At 39.1% G+C, this 14,830-nt stretch overlaps 1 protein-coding gene across 6 annotated transcripts in view; it reads right to left on the reverse strand.

Moving 5' to 3' along the window:
• TOX3 (TOX high mobility group box family member 3) overlaps window positions 1–14,830 on the reverse strand; it is a 107,573-nt gene that overhangs the window by 13,091 nt on the left and 79,652 nt on the right. For 3 of the 6 annotated variants that reach the window (XM_053906104.1, XM_053906102.1, XM_019455949.2), the window contains exon 3: window positions 12,284–12,535. In XM_053906104.1, the coding sequence (XP_053762079.1) occupies window positions 12,284–12,535 (252 nt within the window). Of the gene's footprint in view, window positions 1–12,283; window positions 12,539–14,830 lie in introns of all 6 variants that reach the window. The other 3 variants (XM_053906103.1, XM_053906101.1, XM_019455947.2) reach the window with 1 other exon arrangement.

The raw sequence follows: 14,830 nt of genomic DNA on the forward strand, positions 1-14,830 counted from the left end.
AATAGGAGCGTTTCGTTTCTAAATATCAAATATATAATCATCACTAAATAAGAAGCCGCAGATATCAATAGGAAACTAGTTGAATGAACGATGATCCAGCATCCTGTAAGTATTACGAAGCTTTGTAAAATAATGAATTAGATTTATGTGTATTGACTTAGAATGGGGTTTCCAATCTTGGCTCTATTGACATTTTGGAGCAGATAATTCTTTGTTGTGAGGCTGTCCTTTGCACGGTAGGATGTTTATAGCACCCCTGGCCTCTTCTAGATACCAGAAGCAACTTCTCCTTCTCCTGACCAGTCATGACCATCAAAAATACCTCCAGACATTATCTCTCGAGGGGCAAAATTCTCCCATCTGAGAACCACTGACCTAGAGGGATATCCAAGATATAGAAATTGAAAAAGATGGGGTGCCTGGGTGGCTCAGTCAGTTAAGCATCCGACTTCCGACTTTGGCTCAGGTCATGATCTCACAGCCAGTGAGTTCGGGCCCCGCATCGGGCTCTGTGCTGACAGCTCAGAGCCTGGAGCCTGCTTCAGATTCTGTGTCTCCCTCTCTCTCTGCTCCTCCTCCACCCACTCTCTCTCTCTCTCTCTTTCTCTCTGTCTCTCAAAGATGAATAAATGTTAACAAAAAAAAAATAAAAAAAAAAAGAAGTTGAAAAAGCGAGTTGTAAAATAATTATAGTGTATAGTCCCCTCTTTTTTTTTTTTTAAGAAGTATCTAAACTTTTAACAATGGTCACATTATAAGAGAAGGAACTGGAAGGGTGAAGAGAAGAGCATTTTAAACGTTTCCATTTATAAATACACAAAACAAAATGAATGAAAAAAACACACTAGTGAGGACAAGCTAAAAAGATCTACGAGTAGTTTAAACAGTAGAGCTAAGTGCTAGGGTTTCATCTTAAATGTATAAGCTTCCCATTTCTTAATACTTTCTGAGTTCCTAAACTGCTGGGGAATCCTGGAGAAACGTGTCACATGTACCAGAACAATCCCACTCCTCCTGGTCTCACTGACAATACCGACACCCTCTTCCGCTGTCCCTGAAATACTACATTCCGCTTACTGGCAGGTGTCCCTCTGCAGACGTGTATCACAAAAGTGGATTTTACAGTGTCGGTGTGTCCTAATTTGTTTGTTTGGTTTTTTTTGATTGGCATCCTACCACTCATTTAGCCATTCCTCCTAAAAAATTTGAGCTGTCTACCTGCTCTCCCATGCTCTTCTCAATTTCCACCATTGCTTGCTTATGTCGCTTCTACCCTCCAACTAGTGACAACTGAGTGATCTTACTCTTTTCATTTAAAAAATTTTTATTTATTGATTTATAAATTTTATTTTTTAAAAGTTTATTATTTATTTTGAAAGACAGAACACACATGAGTAGGGGAGGGGCAGAGAGGGGGGCCAGAGAGAGACAGAGAGAGACAGAGAGAGAGAGAGAGAGAGAGAGAATCTCAAGCAGGCTTCGCACTGTCAGTGTGGAGCCCCACGTGGGGCTCGAACCCACAAACCACGAGGTCATGACCTGAGCCAAAACCAAGAGTCAGACACTTAACCGACCGAGCCACCCAGACGCCCCATCGTATTCTTTTTTTTCAAGTTTATTATTTTATTTTGAGAGACAGCGTGAGCTGGGTAGGGGCAGAGAGAGGGAGAGACAGAATCCCAAGCAGGCTCTGTACAGTCAGTCCAGAGCCCAACATAGAACTCATTCCCACAAACTGTGAGATCATGACCTGAGCTGAAATCAAGAATTGGACACTTAACCAACTGAGCTACCCTGGCACCCAAGCGATCTTATTTTTAATTCTACTCTCCAGATAGGTCTTTCAGAATGCACTTTAATAGTCCTTTCAGACTTATTTAAATCTAGATGTTTTAAGTATTTACAAGGAACTTCCAGATTACATTTAAATTGTGTATCTCAATTCTGACTGTAAAATAATAAATCAGCTAACTGGCGTGACCATGAAATACGATGATGTGATTTACACAACTTTCTCATTAACAGAGAACTTGCTTTGCTCCAATGCCTATGAAATTCAGCACATACAGGTATTTGACTGACTTATCCCACACCTACTGCCTTTCAAATGGAGCTCCTGGTCAAACAGAAGGCCAAGAAGTAAGTTTTCTTGGCTTCATCAGCTCTTTCTAAATTCTACCTGCAGTGTCACCGAGCTAGCTTGATGGGAAAACGGCGCTCTCGGGAGCCATGGCCCAACAGTGGCGACATGTGTTGACAGAAAGAAATGAATGGGGCCCCAGGCTCTCTACTGCCATCACCCCCCTTTTAATGAAAGCAGTCTATATTCATTTATTTTATAAATTGAGAGTGCTCGTAACATTTCACTTAAGAAAGAGAGAGGGAGAGAGAGAAATAACAAGAAATTTCTACCTTGGGGACAGAGAGAAAACTACTCCTGAAACATACTGGTGGTGGGGCCCAGGCCTTGCCAAAACTTCGAGCCATCCACATAGCCTTCAGACCCCCAAACATGCTGGCGCCATTTTTCTTATCTCCCATAGGACAATGCACCAAGGTCCTCTAACATATTTTCAAGTAACCCCCGAACCACATAACTGATGCATCAAAATGTGCTAGCATTTGCCATGGTCCACAATTATGCCATAATAACTTTCTATGCATGACTATTACAGAACAAGAAGATTAGTAGTGAAAGTCTCTCTTTAGAAATTCAAGTTCCTTTAGGGCCACCAATTATTAACAACTAACTGCCTTGGGGAACTTGTTGATTCTTAACAGCTCCAATCATTTTCCATAAAAAAAAAGGTACCCTTTGAAAGATACTTCCTTTGATCTTAGGACTCCCACTTAAAAAAAGAAAGATGTCAGTTCAGTTTAAAGGTATTTTTTAAGCACCTGCTATGTGCCAGGCCAGAGAAACCAATATACCAATGCTCAAATCCTTGAAAACTAGAAAGCTAGCATGTGATTCTTTTAAGCATTACCCAAATTAAACATGATTTAGAATGGACTAATAAATATACTCTGACAAAGTGTAGGCAAGAATAATTCATATATACTCCTCAAAAATAGCTCGCAATTTCTCCCAGTAGTCACGACACAATAAAGAAATGTATAACCACAGATACAGCCCTAAGAAATTAATGCATTTTTGAAAATCATTACCTCTCACTTACTAAAATTAAGTCTTTACAAGATTTTTTTTTTAAATTTATTTTGAGAGCGAGAGGAAGCAAGTAGGGGAGAGGCAGAGGGAGGGAGAGAGAATCCCAGCCAGGCTCCACACTGTCTGCGCAGAGCCCCAGGTGGGGCGTGAACTCATGCACCGTGAGATCATGACCTGAGCTGAAATCAAGAGTCAGACGTTTAACCGACTGAGCTACCCAGGTGCCCCTAAAATTAAGTCCTAAAGCCTTACCAACGATCACTGAAAGGCAAAGCAACTAGCGGGTTATAAGAGATTGCCACGATTATATCCCACGTAAGAACTGAAGGCTGGTAGCTTTCACAATTGCAGGGTTCACGTGTATCATTTCTTAAAACAGTTCATCCTTTGGGAAAAACTCATTCTCTCTTCTTCGTCTCACTCTGATCTCTGAGGTTATTAGATAAGAGTTTCCCAACCTCAGCAGGACGGACACTGTGGTCTGGATGATTCTTTGTTGGGGGAGGGGTCTCCCGTGCATTGTAGACGACTTAGAAGCATCTCTGGCTTCTGCACACTAGGAGTCAGGAGCCTCCACTCCCCAATCTGATCGTGACAGCCAAAATGTCTCTAGACATTGGCGAATGTCCCCTGGTGGGCAAAATCCCGCTCATTTGAGAACTGCTTCATTAGACAAACATAATGGAAAACATCATCTTGGGTGCGGAGGGAGTGTCCGCAGCCTATGTTTTGCTGGTAAGAATAGAAAACATTTGCATAAACAAGACACAAACTGCGATAAATACTGTGAGGAAAATAAGTAGGTTAAAGAAAAAAAGTTGGCACAAGAATAGGGTTTACGTTTGAGGGGTCAGTACGAAAGGCTTCTTGGTGAGGACATGTGAGCAGATACCTGGAGCATGAGGAGCTAGCCAGGAAAGAAGGGTACAGGAATCGTGTTCCAGGCAGAGGGAACAGCATGTGCAAAGTCTGAGGTGGGAGAGAGCTTCGCTTGCTTGAGAAATGGAAAGGACGCCAGTACAGATGGGAGCAGGGTGGGCAGGGTGAAGAGTGACATTCAGTGGACTGGGGAGGTGGCAATGAGCCAGATGGTGCAAAGGGTGGGGGTAATCAGGGAAGGCTTCCTGAGGAGGTGACCCTCTAGGGCCGAGGTATAAAGGGAGAATAGAAGCTAGTAAGCTAGAAAAGAGGGAAGAGCATCCAAGGCAGAGCAGAATATGTGCGAAGGCCTGGTGCCTGAGGAAGGAAAGGAGGGGCCAGTGTTACTGGGCCAGGGAAAGCAAGACTGGCATTGAAGCTGTAGAGGCAAGGAATGGCCATAATGTGACAAGTCTTGTAGTCGATCCTAGGAAGCCTGGATTTTATTCATAGTGTAGAAGGATGTCGTGATAAATTTAAAGGCTTTGTATCTATCTAGGGGGATTATTTATTCCAATAGATAGTAACTGATTGCACTTCATGGGCAACCCATTGAAATCAGTGGGGGACAATTTGGTTACAATATAAATTAACATAAATATAAATATATATCCTAACACTTTAACCTACATTTCCTACATTTTGAAGAGTACCCAATTCTTTCTGAATGGACAGGCCATGGGCTTCACAAAATAATAGGACGTGCAGGGTCTTCTATTTGCCTAGAAGTACAGTTCAACGAAGCCTTCATGGCCTGTGTAGGTCTTGGTGTGGGGAGTGCTCAGCTGAGACTGGCTCCTCTCTCCACCTGATAAAAGAGCCTCTTTGTCTTGTCTTTTTTTTTTTTTTTTTTTTTTTTTTTTTAACAGGAAACCAAGGAATGGAGATTTCTGGTGGTGGTCCCTCATTTTCTTAAATTGCCTGAAATCTAGTCTATTACTGAACATTAACCATTTGAGTGAACTGTTAAAATCTGAATAGTTTTAGGTTAAATAAAAAGGAAACTTTGGATCGCTAGCATAAATTAAAAACCGGGGACACCCGCATCAATGGACTGCCAAATAAATACCAAGGAAAGGAAACAACACCTTTACGGTCAAGGTATGGGGCCTGCCTAAGGCTGTGAGCCTTGCTTTCTCTTATTTAGAAAGATAAAAGAGGGGTGAAAGACTTATTAGTCCCAAACCGAGACTTTCTGCTAGACTTAATCAAGATTGAAGGAGGCTGGCAAGGTGAAAAATGTCCTCCCTGTATGAATCACAACGGGATATTACCGCCCGCCCCAACCCCCCGCCATACTTCATATAAAGATAGGTGGGGATTCTGGGTGGGGGTGTGGGGGCGGGAAATGAGCAGTTTGTTCAGACTTTCTCAGCCAACAAAACTCTCCCTCCTCTACATATTAAAATCTGTCTTCACTCATTCTATCAGGTCTGGAGCAAGGGTCTGGGCCTCTATGACATCTTGGTGCCTGAACAGGGACTCTTTTCCCTCTCACCCCTGGTATTTATTATACTATCTCTGTGCTGCCCGCTCAGTACTATGTAATTACACATCCTCTAGCGTTGGGTTTTGGTTTCTTGTGCAAATGGAAGATAGAGGCTTTCAAACTGATTCCTTATTTTTAAAACCACACATTATTACTCTGTTTTATTTCCTTTTACTCACGACAGTGGTGCTGACTTCTGTCTGGGTTGATTTTTATCATAAAGGACTTTGAAACATCTGATACGCACCTTCCATGCAAATAAATATTCTCTGTAACGATCCAATGTTAGGTTTTCATAAGAGAGGATAGCATCTAATTAAGAAGCAAATAACCCAAATATATTAGCGAGTGTGACTAAATAACATTTTTCACTGTGGTGTTTTTTTTTCAATCAATATTTCTTGAGAAACGGAGCAATTAAACAATTATCAGTAATAAAAATTGCTTCATATTAATAAAGATCAGAGAAGTACAAATATGAAATTCAGGCCCGGTAATTTTATGCTCCATTAACTTAAGTTCTGTCTATTGCAATGTTAAAACTTTGTTTCCAAGTGAACAGCAAGCAGCTGCCATGCAAAGCTAGTAGATTCCGAACCCCAGTGAACCCTGAAACAAACACAGGTGTGACAAATGCATACCAATGATAATTACAGACCTTCGATACCACAAACTTGAACTTCACCAAAATAGATAATTTTTACTTAATAGCTACTCTCAGGGTTGTAATCAAACATACCTACACATGAGTGTTTTGTGAAACACAGTCTTCCCAAGAGCTAATTAATAGTTTCTTAGCAAAACAAAATTTCCAAGAGTTTACCATAAAACACTTAATGGTATTTCAGCGATATACCCTGTAACTCCTTTGTTTTACCAAGGAGTCAGCTCTCTGCTTATTTTATTCGGGTCTAAATGGAAAGTTTAAAGGGGGATTTCGTGTTCACAGCTGTTTGTAACTTTAAGCCCTCCTCCTCCACTTCTTTATTTAGTGGTCAAGGTATTCTCTTCACAGCAAATACGCATTCCTTCGTCGTTCTCTCATTCGTGCATATATCCGACGAATAAAATATTTATTGAGAGCCTGGAATTGTATTCCAGCCCAGACCCTGTTCTGTCCACTTCACACAGGCAAGAGGAGGGGACAGGATGTGAACAAGCAACGGAAACCGTGTCAAAGGGCGACAGGTGCCATGCATAAAAGGATGGGGCAGTGGCATGAAAGTAACACCCACCCCTCTGAAAAAACACTGGAGTCCTCAAGCCAGTTTTATTCGGGAATCTGAGGGATGGGAAATGGTGTCTCTACTGTCCCTGACCCACTGGGAGTTACTGGCAATACCACAGTATAGTTGGTAGCTATAGATTAGACATGCTAAAACCAAGATAGGGAGAAATAAATCACAGTGTAACTTTCTAACGATGCTTTTTCTTGCATGTTATAAATCAAACACGTGACCATGTGTCATACTGCACGCAAGCTAAGCAGGTTTAGCGGAAAAGTTTGGAACACGCTCCTCTTTTAATAGATGAGCCTAACGTTAACTTGACCTTAAAGACAGCACGCGTATGTTCAGGGTCAGTGAGTATTTACAGGCCAAGAAGAACAAAGAATATTTATTTTAAGCGGTGTATGGTACAAGGCTATTTGCTCGACAAAGAAAGGCAGCCCATAAAAAATGTCTGCAGCCTGTGCATTTTTGGCAGACAATTGCCAAAGTGTAGTAACAGCTAAATTAAAAGTGACTGTGGGGGCACCTGCCTGGGTGGCCTATTCGGTTAAGCACTGACTTCGGCTCAGCTCATGATCTCACGGTTTGTGGGTTCAAGCCCTGTGTCGGGCTCTGTGCTGACAGCTCAGAGCCTGGAGCCTGCTTCAGAGTCTGTGTCTCCCTCTCTCTCTGCTCCTCCCCTGCTTGTGTTCGGTCTCTCTCTCTCTCTCTCTCTCTCTCTCAAAAATAAATAAAAACATTTAAAAAAATTTTTTAGAAAGTGACTTTGGACAATAAACATCTGTAAAATAGTCATCAGACTCTGTGGTTTTTGTATTACATGGAACAGACACTGGTAGCCAAGAAAACAACTTTATAAATAGTGTAGTGTCTAACGGTTAAGAACAACATATGGCACTTAGTAGGTCTCAGCAAATATGTTAAAGGTTCACACCGTTTCAATTCTACAATCTGGACTTGAATTAGTTCCACTCAAAGGGAGTGTTTTGCTTAGGTAAGCTGTGCCTTTTCCAGTGTTAACTTAGAATAAGAATGCTTTTTGACCATCACTTGACCAAAAATAAATCTAAACGAAGTCATCATTCAATTTGTATGAGAGACTGTTGGTCCCTCCAGTGGCTACAAGGCAATCCTGTGGAATGCAGCTCTGCAGACCCTATTGACAATGGCAATGAACATGTTCATAACAATAATAAGGGCCTGTTTTAATAGAACGTTCCACGCATTAAACACATTAATGACCCATGAAATAACTGTTTTATCTGTAACACATTAGGCAACATTGCTAAAACAATGTATTAATTGAAAGTCTATTTCTCTAAATGTAAGATTTTTTTAAAGTACAAAAACGGCATGGAAGTCATTTCGTAAAAACAAAAATAATTCAACTTCGAAACTGGAGCCACAACAAATGATGGCGTGAAAAAGTAAAACTTGGAAAACAAGCCTGGTAATTTTAGATGTGTTATTTTGCTATATTCCCATTTCTCTGGTCAAAAATGGCATCTGTCTATAGAGTGTGACCTCAGAGTCTTATGAATATTTCAAAAGCTTTTAATTTTCTTCTGGGCATGCGTTTCTTCCATAGGACGTTTATCTCTCTTTTTCTTTTTCCTTACTAGGTACAGAGACTCCCGTACTCAAATACACCTCCCTTACTTCCATCCTCTTCTGTTCCCTCACACTACGTTTGATATTACCAGAGCGACCAGAGTACCGTTTTCTATAAACATGTGGTATCACAATGAAATCCAAAGCAATATCAAACTGAAAATGTCAGTCCTCTAAACATGAAATATAATGTATGAAGAAAAAGTATGTGAATTATCAGTGTGTTTTATAAATTCTCTTTTGGGGGGCATACAAAATATCAGACCAGAGACAATTATTTTCCTGTCTGTTTCTTGGATATCAAAGAGAATTCTGAAATTCATCAAAGCTAACCTTCTGTTATGTACAACAGGCTAAGCTGAAAAGAATGTTAACAAGTTCAATTTTCATTCAATCAGCACTACTGCTCTCTGAAATGTTTCATTGCAGGAAAGAAATAAAAATAATCTATATGGTAATTATGAGGATGAATCCCCCAGTAACTTTCAGCTACATGAAAGGTCAGTTCTATTCAAGATATTTTATCAGTCCCCTGCACATACTCCTGTCCTGTCATTTTAAATCTGAACAGCATTTTATTTTCCCATTTACAGCTACCTGCAGAATTAAGTACTTAAGCCAAATAAGAAAAAAAAAAAAAAAAAGAAGAAATGTTGAACGCTGGCAAAGGCTATAATAGCACAGAGATAAATCGTTCAGCTGCTCTCTCTCAAGCCTCTAGGGCTGCAGATTTTTCTTCTCCTGGTGCACTGTGGGTATTCAAAACTTGTTCAACATGATTTCATTTCATTTCAGGCACTGCCTGAGAAAACTAAATTACAGAATCAATCATACAGAAGGTCAGAGTGAGACTTCATTACAAGTATTGCATGCTTGCATGAATATCTTTCATTTATGACTGACCCAATATGTCACAATAGCTGTCTAGTAAAAATAATCCACTTTCTGAAATTGATGTACTACTGATGTCAATGCTACTCAGCAGGCTGGGCAGATTATAGAGAGGTGTTAAAAAAAAAAAAAAAAAACCAGCCAACCCTTTGGAGCGCACGTTGTAGATTTTTAGAATTGCAATCTTTTGTAGATTAAAATAATTTCCAGATGATCATCTGAACTGACAATAATGCTTAGAGGTAAAGATTTTTCTAACCAAAATATACTGCTGGCTTTGACTTGCCGACCACATCCTGTTTGAAAATATACACATCCGCCACAAGCAAATCAAGGTTGTTCTTTGAACTCACAAACGCATCGACATTCAATTTTTCAACAATTTGCTTCTGACTACGAGGGCATTATTTGCATATTTTGAAATGTGAATGCTTATCATTGGGCTCTTTTTAATCCCTCCTTTTTGTTCCTGCTTTCTGTTTTTAAATATGATGGCATAAATTTAAGGAAGATAAACACGTCGTGCTTGTTGCCAACAAAAATGCAGCTAATCAGTAATGTGACAAAACTGTCAGTCTTTCTAAAGGAAAACCAATGAAGCTCTGAAGAAAAGCTGGTTCGATACAACACAAACAAGCTGGCTTTTCTTCTTCTATGAGAGTCTTAATTCACCACAGCAAACCTTAACAGACAGCCATATTCATTTGGATAATAAAACTTCTTACTTGCATAAGGTATGAAATATCCACTGCACACTGGGAAGCCGAATGCATGATGTATAAAGTATTATTTATTATTTTTCTGGTGACCTTCCGAAGGGAAATCTCTGAGGAGCTGCTGTGGAGTATTATGATGTAGCCAGCCAACTCGGTACCCGGAGGGAGATATAGAAGAACCTTGACATAGCCTATTTTTAACCATGCCTCTGGCGATTCTGAATTCAAGTTTATAGGTGAACATGTCAGGTAGTACATAGAACAAAGCCAACGACACATTGTATTCATCATAATTCTGTCCAAGTACATTTTATTTTTTCCAACATTTGTGATTTAAAATCCCATGACATTTCTTCAAGGTGAAATTCTACTAGAATTTTCAACAAGATTAGTTTGTTTCAAGCCAAAATAAATATCACTCAGGTTCAGCGAAACTTCAGAAAGGCACCAACAAATGTGATGAGGCCCATGTAAATACCATGACAACAGCATGCACTTAGCTAAAGTACTTATACCCTTAAAAATCAATGAAATAATTCAACTGCTTTAGTGATTAGCAATACATTACAAAAGAAGCATTAAAAATTGAGTCCTCTCTCCCAAGGCCAGTCCGTGAAAGCATTGTTCTTTAAGTGTATGTGAATATCATAATTATTTTATGATTCCATCTTTAGTTCTTTCCAATATAGTAAATTCAATTGACCATGAAATGAAATTTCATAGTCAAAATGCCTCCTTTACACTTTTTTATAGCAGCAATAACAGTTTTATAGCTTTAAGGCGAGGTAATTCATCAGATGTTTAATTCAAAGGCAGATTCTTATATTATTAATAAATATTTACCAATTTAATAAAATACACATTTTAGCACGCATGATATGGTCTTTTAACCATTTCTGCAACTTCAATCGGCCTTGCTGAGCATCTATGGATAATGGTGAGCCCTGGTAAACTCCCTTGGTGACTAAACACCCTTTTTTATTTTTATGACTTTCCAGGCACCGCACTGCAAGCCTGACTGTAGAGGAACAGAGGACAAGAACCCTCCATTCCAGTGTCAAAGGGACAAGAACGTAAGGAAGTCCACAGGAAACAATTATTTGTGAGGGTGAGGAACATTTATGAATACTTAATGACCACTTTCCTGACTGCTTGCTGCTTCTTTTCTGACAAAAAAGGAAAACTAAAAACCCGACGTTCAGCTCAAACACAAGAGATCACAAGCAAAAGAAAATCATGTTGCGTCAATCCTATTTGGGAAAGCAATCTTACATTTCAGAGAGCACGCTGAATCTTTACACCGCTAATCTACTACATACTTTGCAATCATCTGTTGTTATCTGGGGAATTAACAATGAAACCAATAAACATCATTGGCGTGGTCCTAATGTGCAGAGAAATATGTAAACAAGCAATAGGATTTGTTTTTTGTTATACCAACACATCTGTTTCATTTTATCAGGGTTAAAAAAAAAAAAAAGCCCTATAAACGATTAATCTTGTTTTAAAATGTCTGCTTAGTACCTCACCTAGATCGACACAAATGTATTATACACTATGAGGGAGAAAAAAAAAAAAATCCCAGCAGAAGAGTTTAAAATACTTAAGCAGATTTACTCTGGTGATTGCTGACTATAATTGCACACTAAGAAAAATGGAACCAAAATTATTGCATTAGTGATCTTGGCTCTCTGGAGTGCCTTATTCCGTGTTTATGACAATAAATAACACAATTAGGTATATTTCACACAATAACTCACTCTATATTTTCCTCTGCTGGTTATAAGAAATTATTCTTCTTCCCTTTCTCCGTATCACAGTTTGAGATTTCATTTGAGGTAGGAACAGAACATGTACCATAATAAACATCATGTCACAATCCAACAAATGCAAAAGACCTCGGCACCAGATAAGGGCCTCCATTTCTCAAATCTCTCCTGGGCAAACTTCTAACTCGAGGACATCTCTGTGGTAAACCAAAGCCAAGGGAAGATTGGCTAATTCCAAGCCAACGAATCAGACTTGTTGAAAATCATTTCAAATCGGAAGGATCTTGCTGGGTCATCCTCCTTTAAGTGATCATGAACCAACCCATAACCCTCTTGTCCCTGCACTGAAATGGCACTAGGAAGAACAATCCTCACGTCCATCAGTAGGTAGGCGGAGCACGTTTCAGAACATAGACTCCTGGTCTTTACCATGAGAAGTGCAATGATTAAAAAAAAAAACACTTTCAAGCAATAAATGTAGTGCCTACCATATGCAACCCACTGCTATGAAGCACGCCATCTTGTTCCACGAGATTTCTTGAGATTGTTATGGAAGGAAGATCCAGGCTTTGAGGGGGAAACTGGGGTGTGAATTCACTTCCCTGGGAAGGCAACGGATCGCTGAGGACTTGAAAGGGTAGAAGAACATCGGGCATGCCCAGGGCAGGGTCTGATTCTGGAGGAGGCGTGATAGGGGGGATTTCAAACTCCTCATCCCCGAGGCTTGGCGTATGGAATGTCTGCTAAAAGGAAACAAAACACAGACATCTTCACGTTCTATTCCTATATCTTATTTCTCCTTGGAGGGAAGAAGAAAGATTTTGCATGAAAACACGGCATAGCTAGGCCAAATATTTATTTCTCAAATGAAAACATCTTAAACACAGATTTCCATATATAAAGTTTTGCTGATCATTCTGATTAAAGATTTAAGTCTCATTATCATATGGTTTTAATGGAGTATCAGTATTAACAGTTTTTTAATGCGTACTTAATTAGCAACATCTGTCTTTGTTGTTAGTTGGAGCATCAGAGACATTAGATTTGGCTATATAACAAATTGCCACTTTATTGATATGTTAGCGAAACAGCTCAAACCGCTTACATTATCCACATGCTTCATAAAATGCTGACGATTTTGTGGTGCACACACACAACATTAATCCAGGAGTGAACATTACACATGTTTACTTTCTGCCACAACATATAAAACAAGTAATATGAAATTGGTGGTTTGCTTTTTAAAGTTCCTTATGGGTATATTCCCAAGTGCCGAGAACGCTTCTATGGAAATTGTTACAGTTCAGAATACAAAATTTTACATAAGGATTATCAGAGCATATATTAAAAGGTCCCAGTGCTTTTATTTTAAATAAAATAAAAAGGAGAGTTAAAATAATAAGGGGGAGTTATTCGCTTTTATGATGATTTTACTGTGTACCTATCAGAACATTTTTAGGAGTCTTCAAGTCTGGAAGACTATCTATAGAATGAGCACAGAGATACACTGATATACATGTACTAACTGTACTGGCTCATTTACTTAAGCAAGTGTTATCTCTCAAGACCTAAGTAAATAAGGACCTTAGATCCTTAAAGACAGTGTTTTAAAACGGGGCCTTTTGATGTAAATGAGGGCTTCCATGTTCTATTACACCAACCACCTTTCTTAAAATAGAACTTAGATTGGTGGGGGGGGGGGGGGGTGGGGGGCAGTAGTCAAGGTCTAGGATATTCTTTTGGGTAGGGTGAAGGGGTCAGATATTCTTTCTAGCTCAGAGGATCAAAGTTATAGTTCAGTATTAGTACCATTTTTTGAAGAATTAACCGGTGCAAGTTAATTTGGATCTGCTGTAATCGGTTAAGAGAACTAATTAAGAATGGAAAACCATCATTCTTCGAACTATCAATGATGATACATAATAACCACTTGAGAGAAAATAGAAACAAACTGAAGGAAAAAAAAAAACCATTCTGTGCATATAGAACCTGTCCACCGTTAATTGTATCTCACCAGAAATAAAGAGGTCACAAGCTATGGGAGTCTATGGTGGGACAGGTGAACATCTTGAGGTTCTCAGCAGATTCGATATATGCAAAAACATTATAGCACAAAAACATGTCTGAAAGCTAGAATGAAGTATTAGATTCTCTGACATATTTATTCTAATACTGACCCCCCAAAGGACGTCAATTTCTTACTGTGGTACCCCGAGTTCCCAAACACAAAGGGATGGATTGGCCACAAACGTGGTTGGCTAATGAACGTAACCCTATGGCTGCATTTGCCGTTATTTTGGCACTAATGTGGTCTAGTAACAGATGCAACTGTAATTTGTGACTCATTTGCTACCCCATTACTGCTTAATGAAATCTAACATATCACATTAACAATACGGATAAACACTCATTCTTGATATGTGGCATTTGGCTGTTTTCATTACCACTGTAATTAACACTTGAAATATTATTTCAATAAATATTTAAAGTACTTTAAAAATGGCCAGGGTAATCATGACACAGACAGAAAACATAAAGCAAATGTGTGAATTTCCAACTCAGAGTATCCCAGTCCCTGTGGCGTTATCTACAGGGCAATATCTATGTGAAGGGAATTGGTTTCAGGCACAATTTCGACTTCACAGCATTCAAACCTAAAGTCTTCCTGAATTAGTTTGCACTCATTAAAATGTTAAAAAACCAAATAAATTTACTTTTAACGCAATGATCGGGAAATTAGGCACATGCTGTAATGTGGCGCATTAACATTTACTTGGGCTTTATTTTTTGTTCAAGATGTACAGTGAAATCATGGCGTAAGATTAGCTCTTAAAAACTCTAACATAAAGCACGTCTTATGCTAGGCGGTCAAAATTAAGGAGGCTTTCACTTTTATTTTCGTTAAGGAACAGAGAGGTGTCTTACGAATAATGTGTCCCTATGGTATAATTTTTTCAAAAACAAATTAATTTTAAGTTAGAATTGAGTATATTGCTGTAGCATAACCTAATAAAGTGACATTATAATAAATCACC

This window comes from Panthera pardus, unplaced genomic scaffold (assembly GCF_024362965.1).
Source record: "Panthera pardus isolate Hobbes unplaced genomic scaffold, ASM2436296v1 HiC_scaffold_18, whole genome shotgun sequence".
NCBI classification, from domain to species: Eukaryota; Metazoa; Chordata; class Mammalia; order Carnivora; family Felidae; genus Panthera; species Panthera pardus.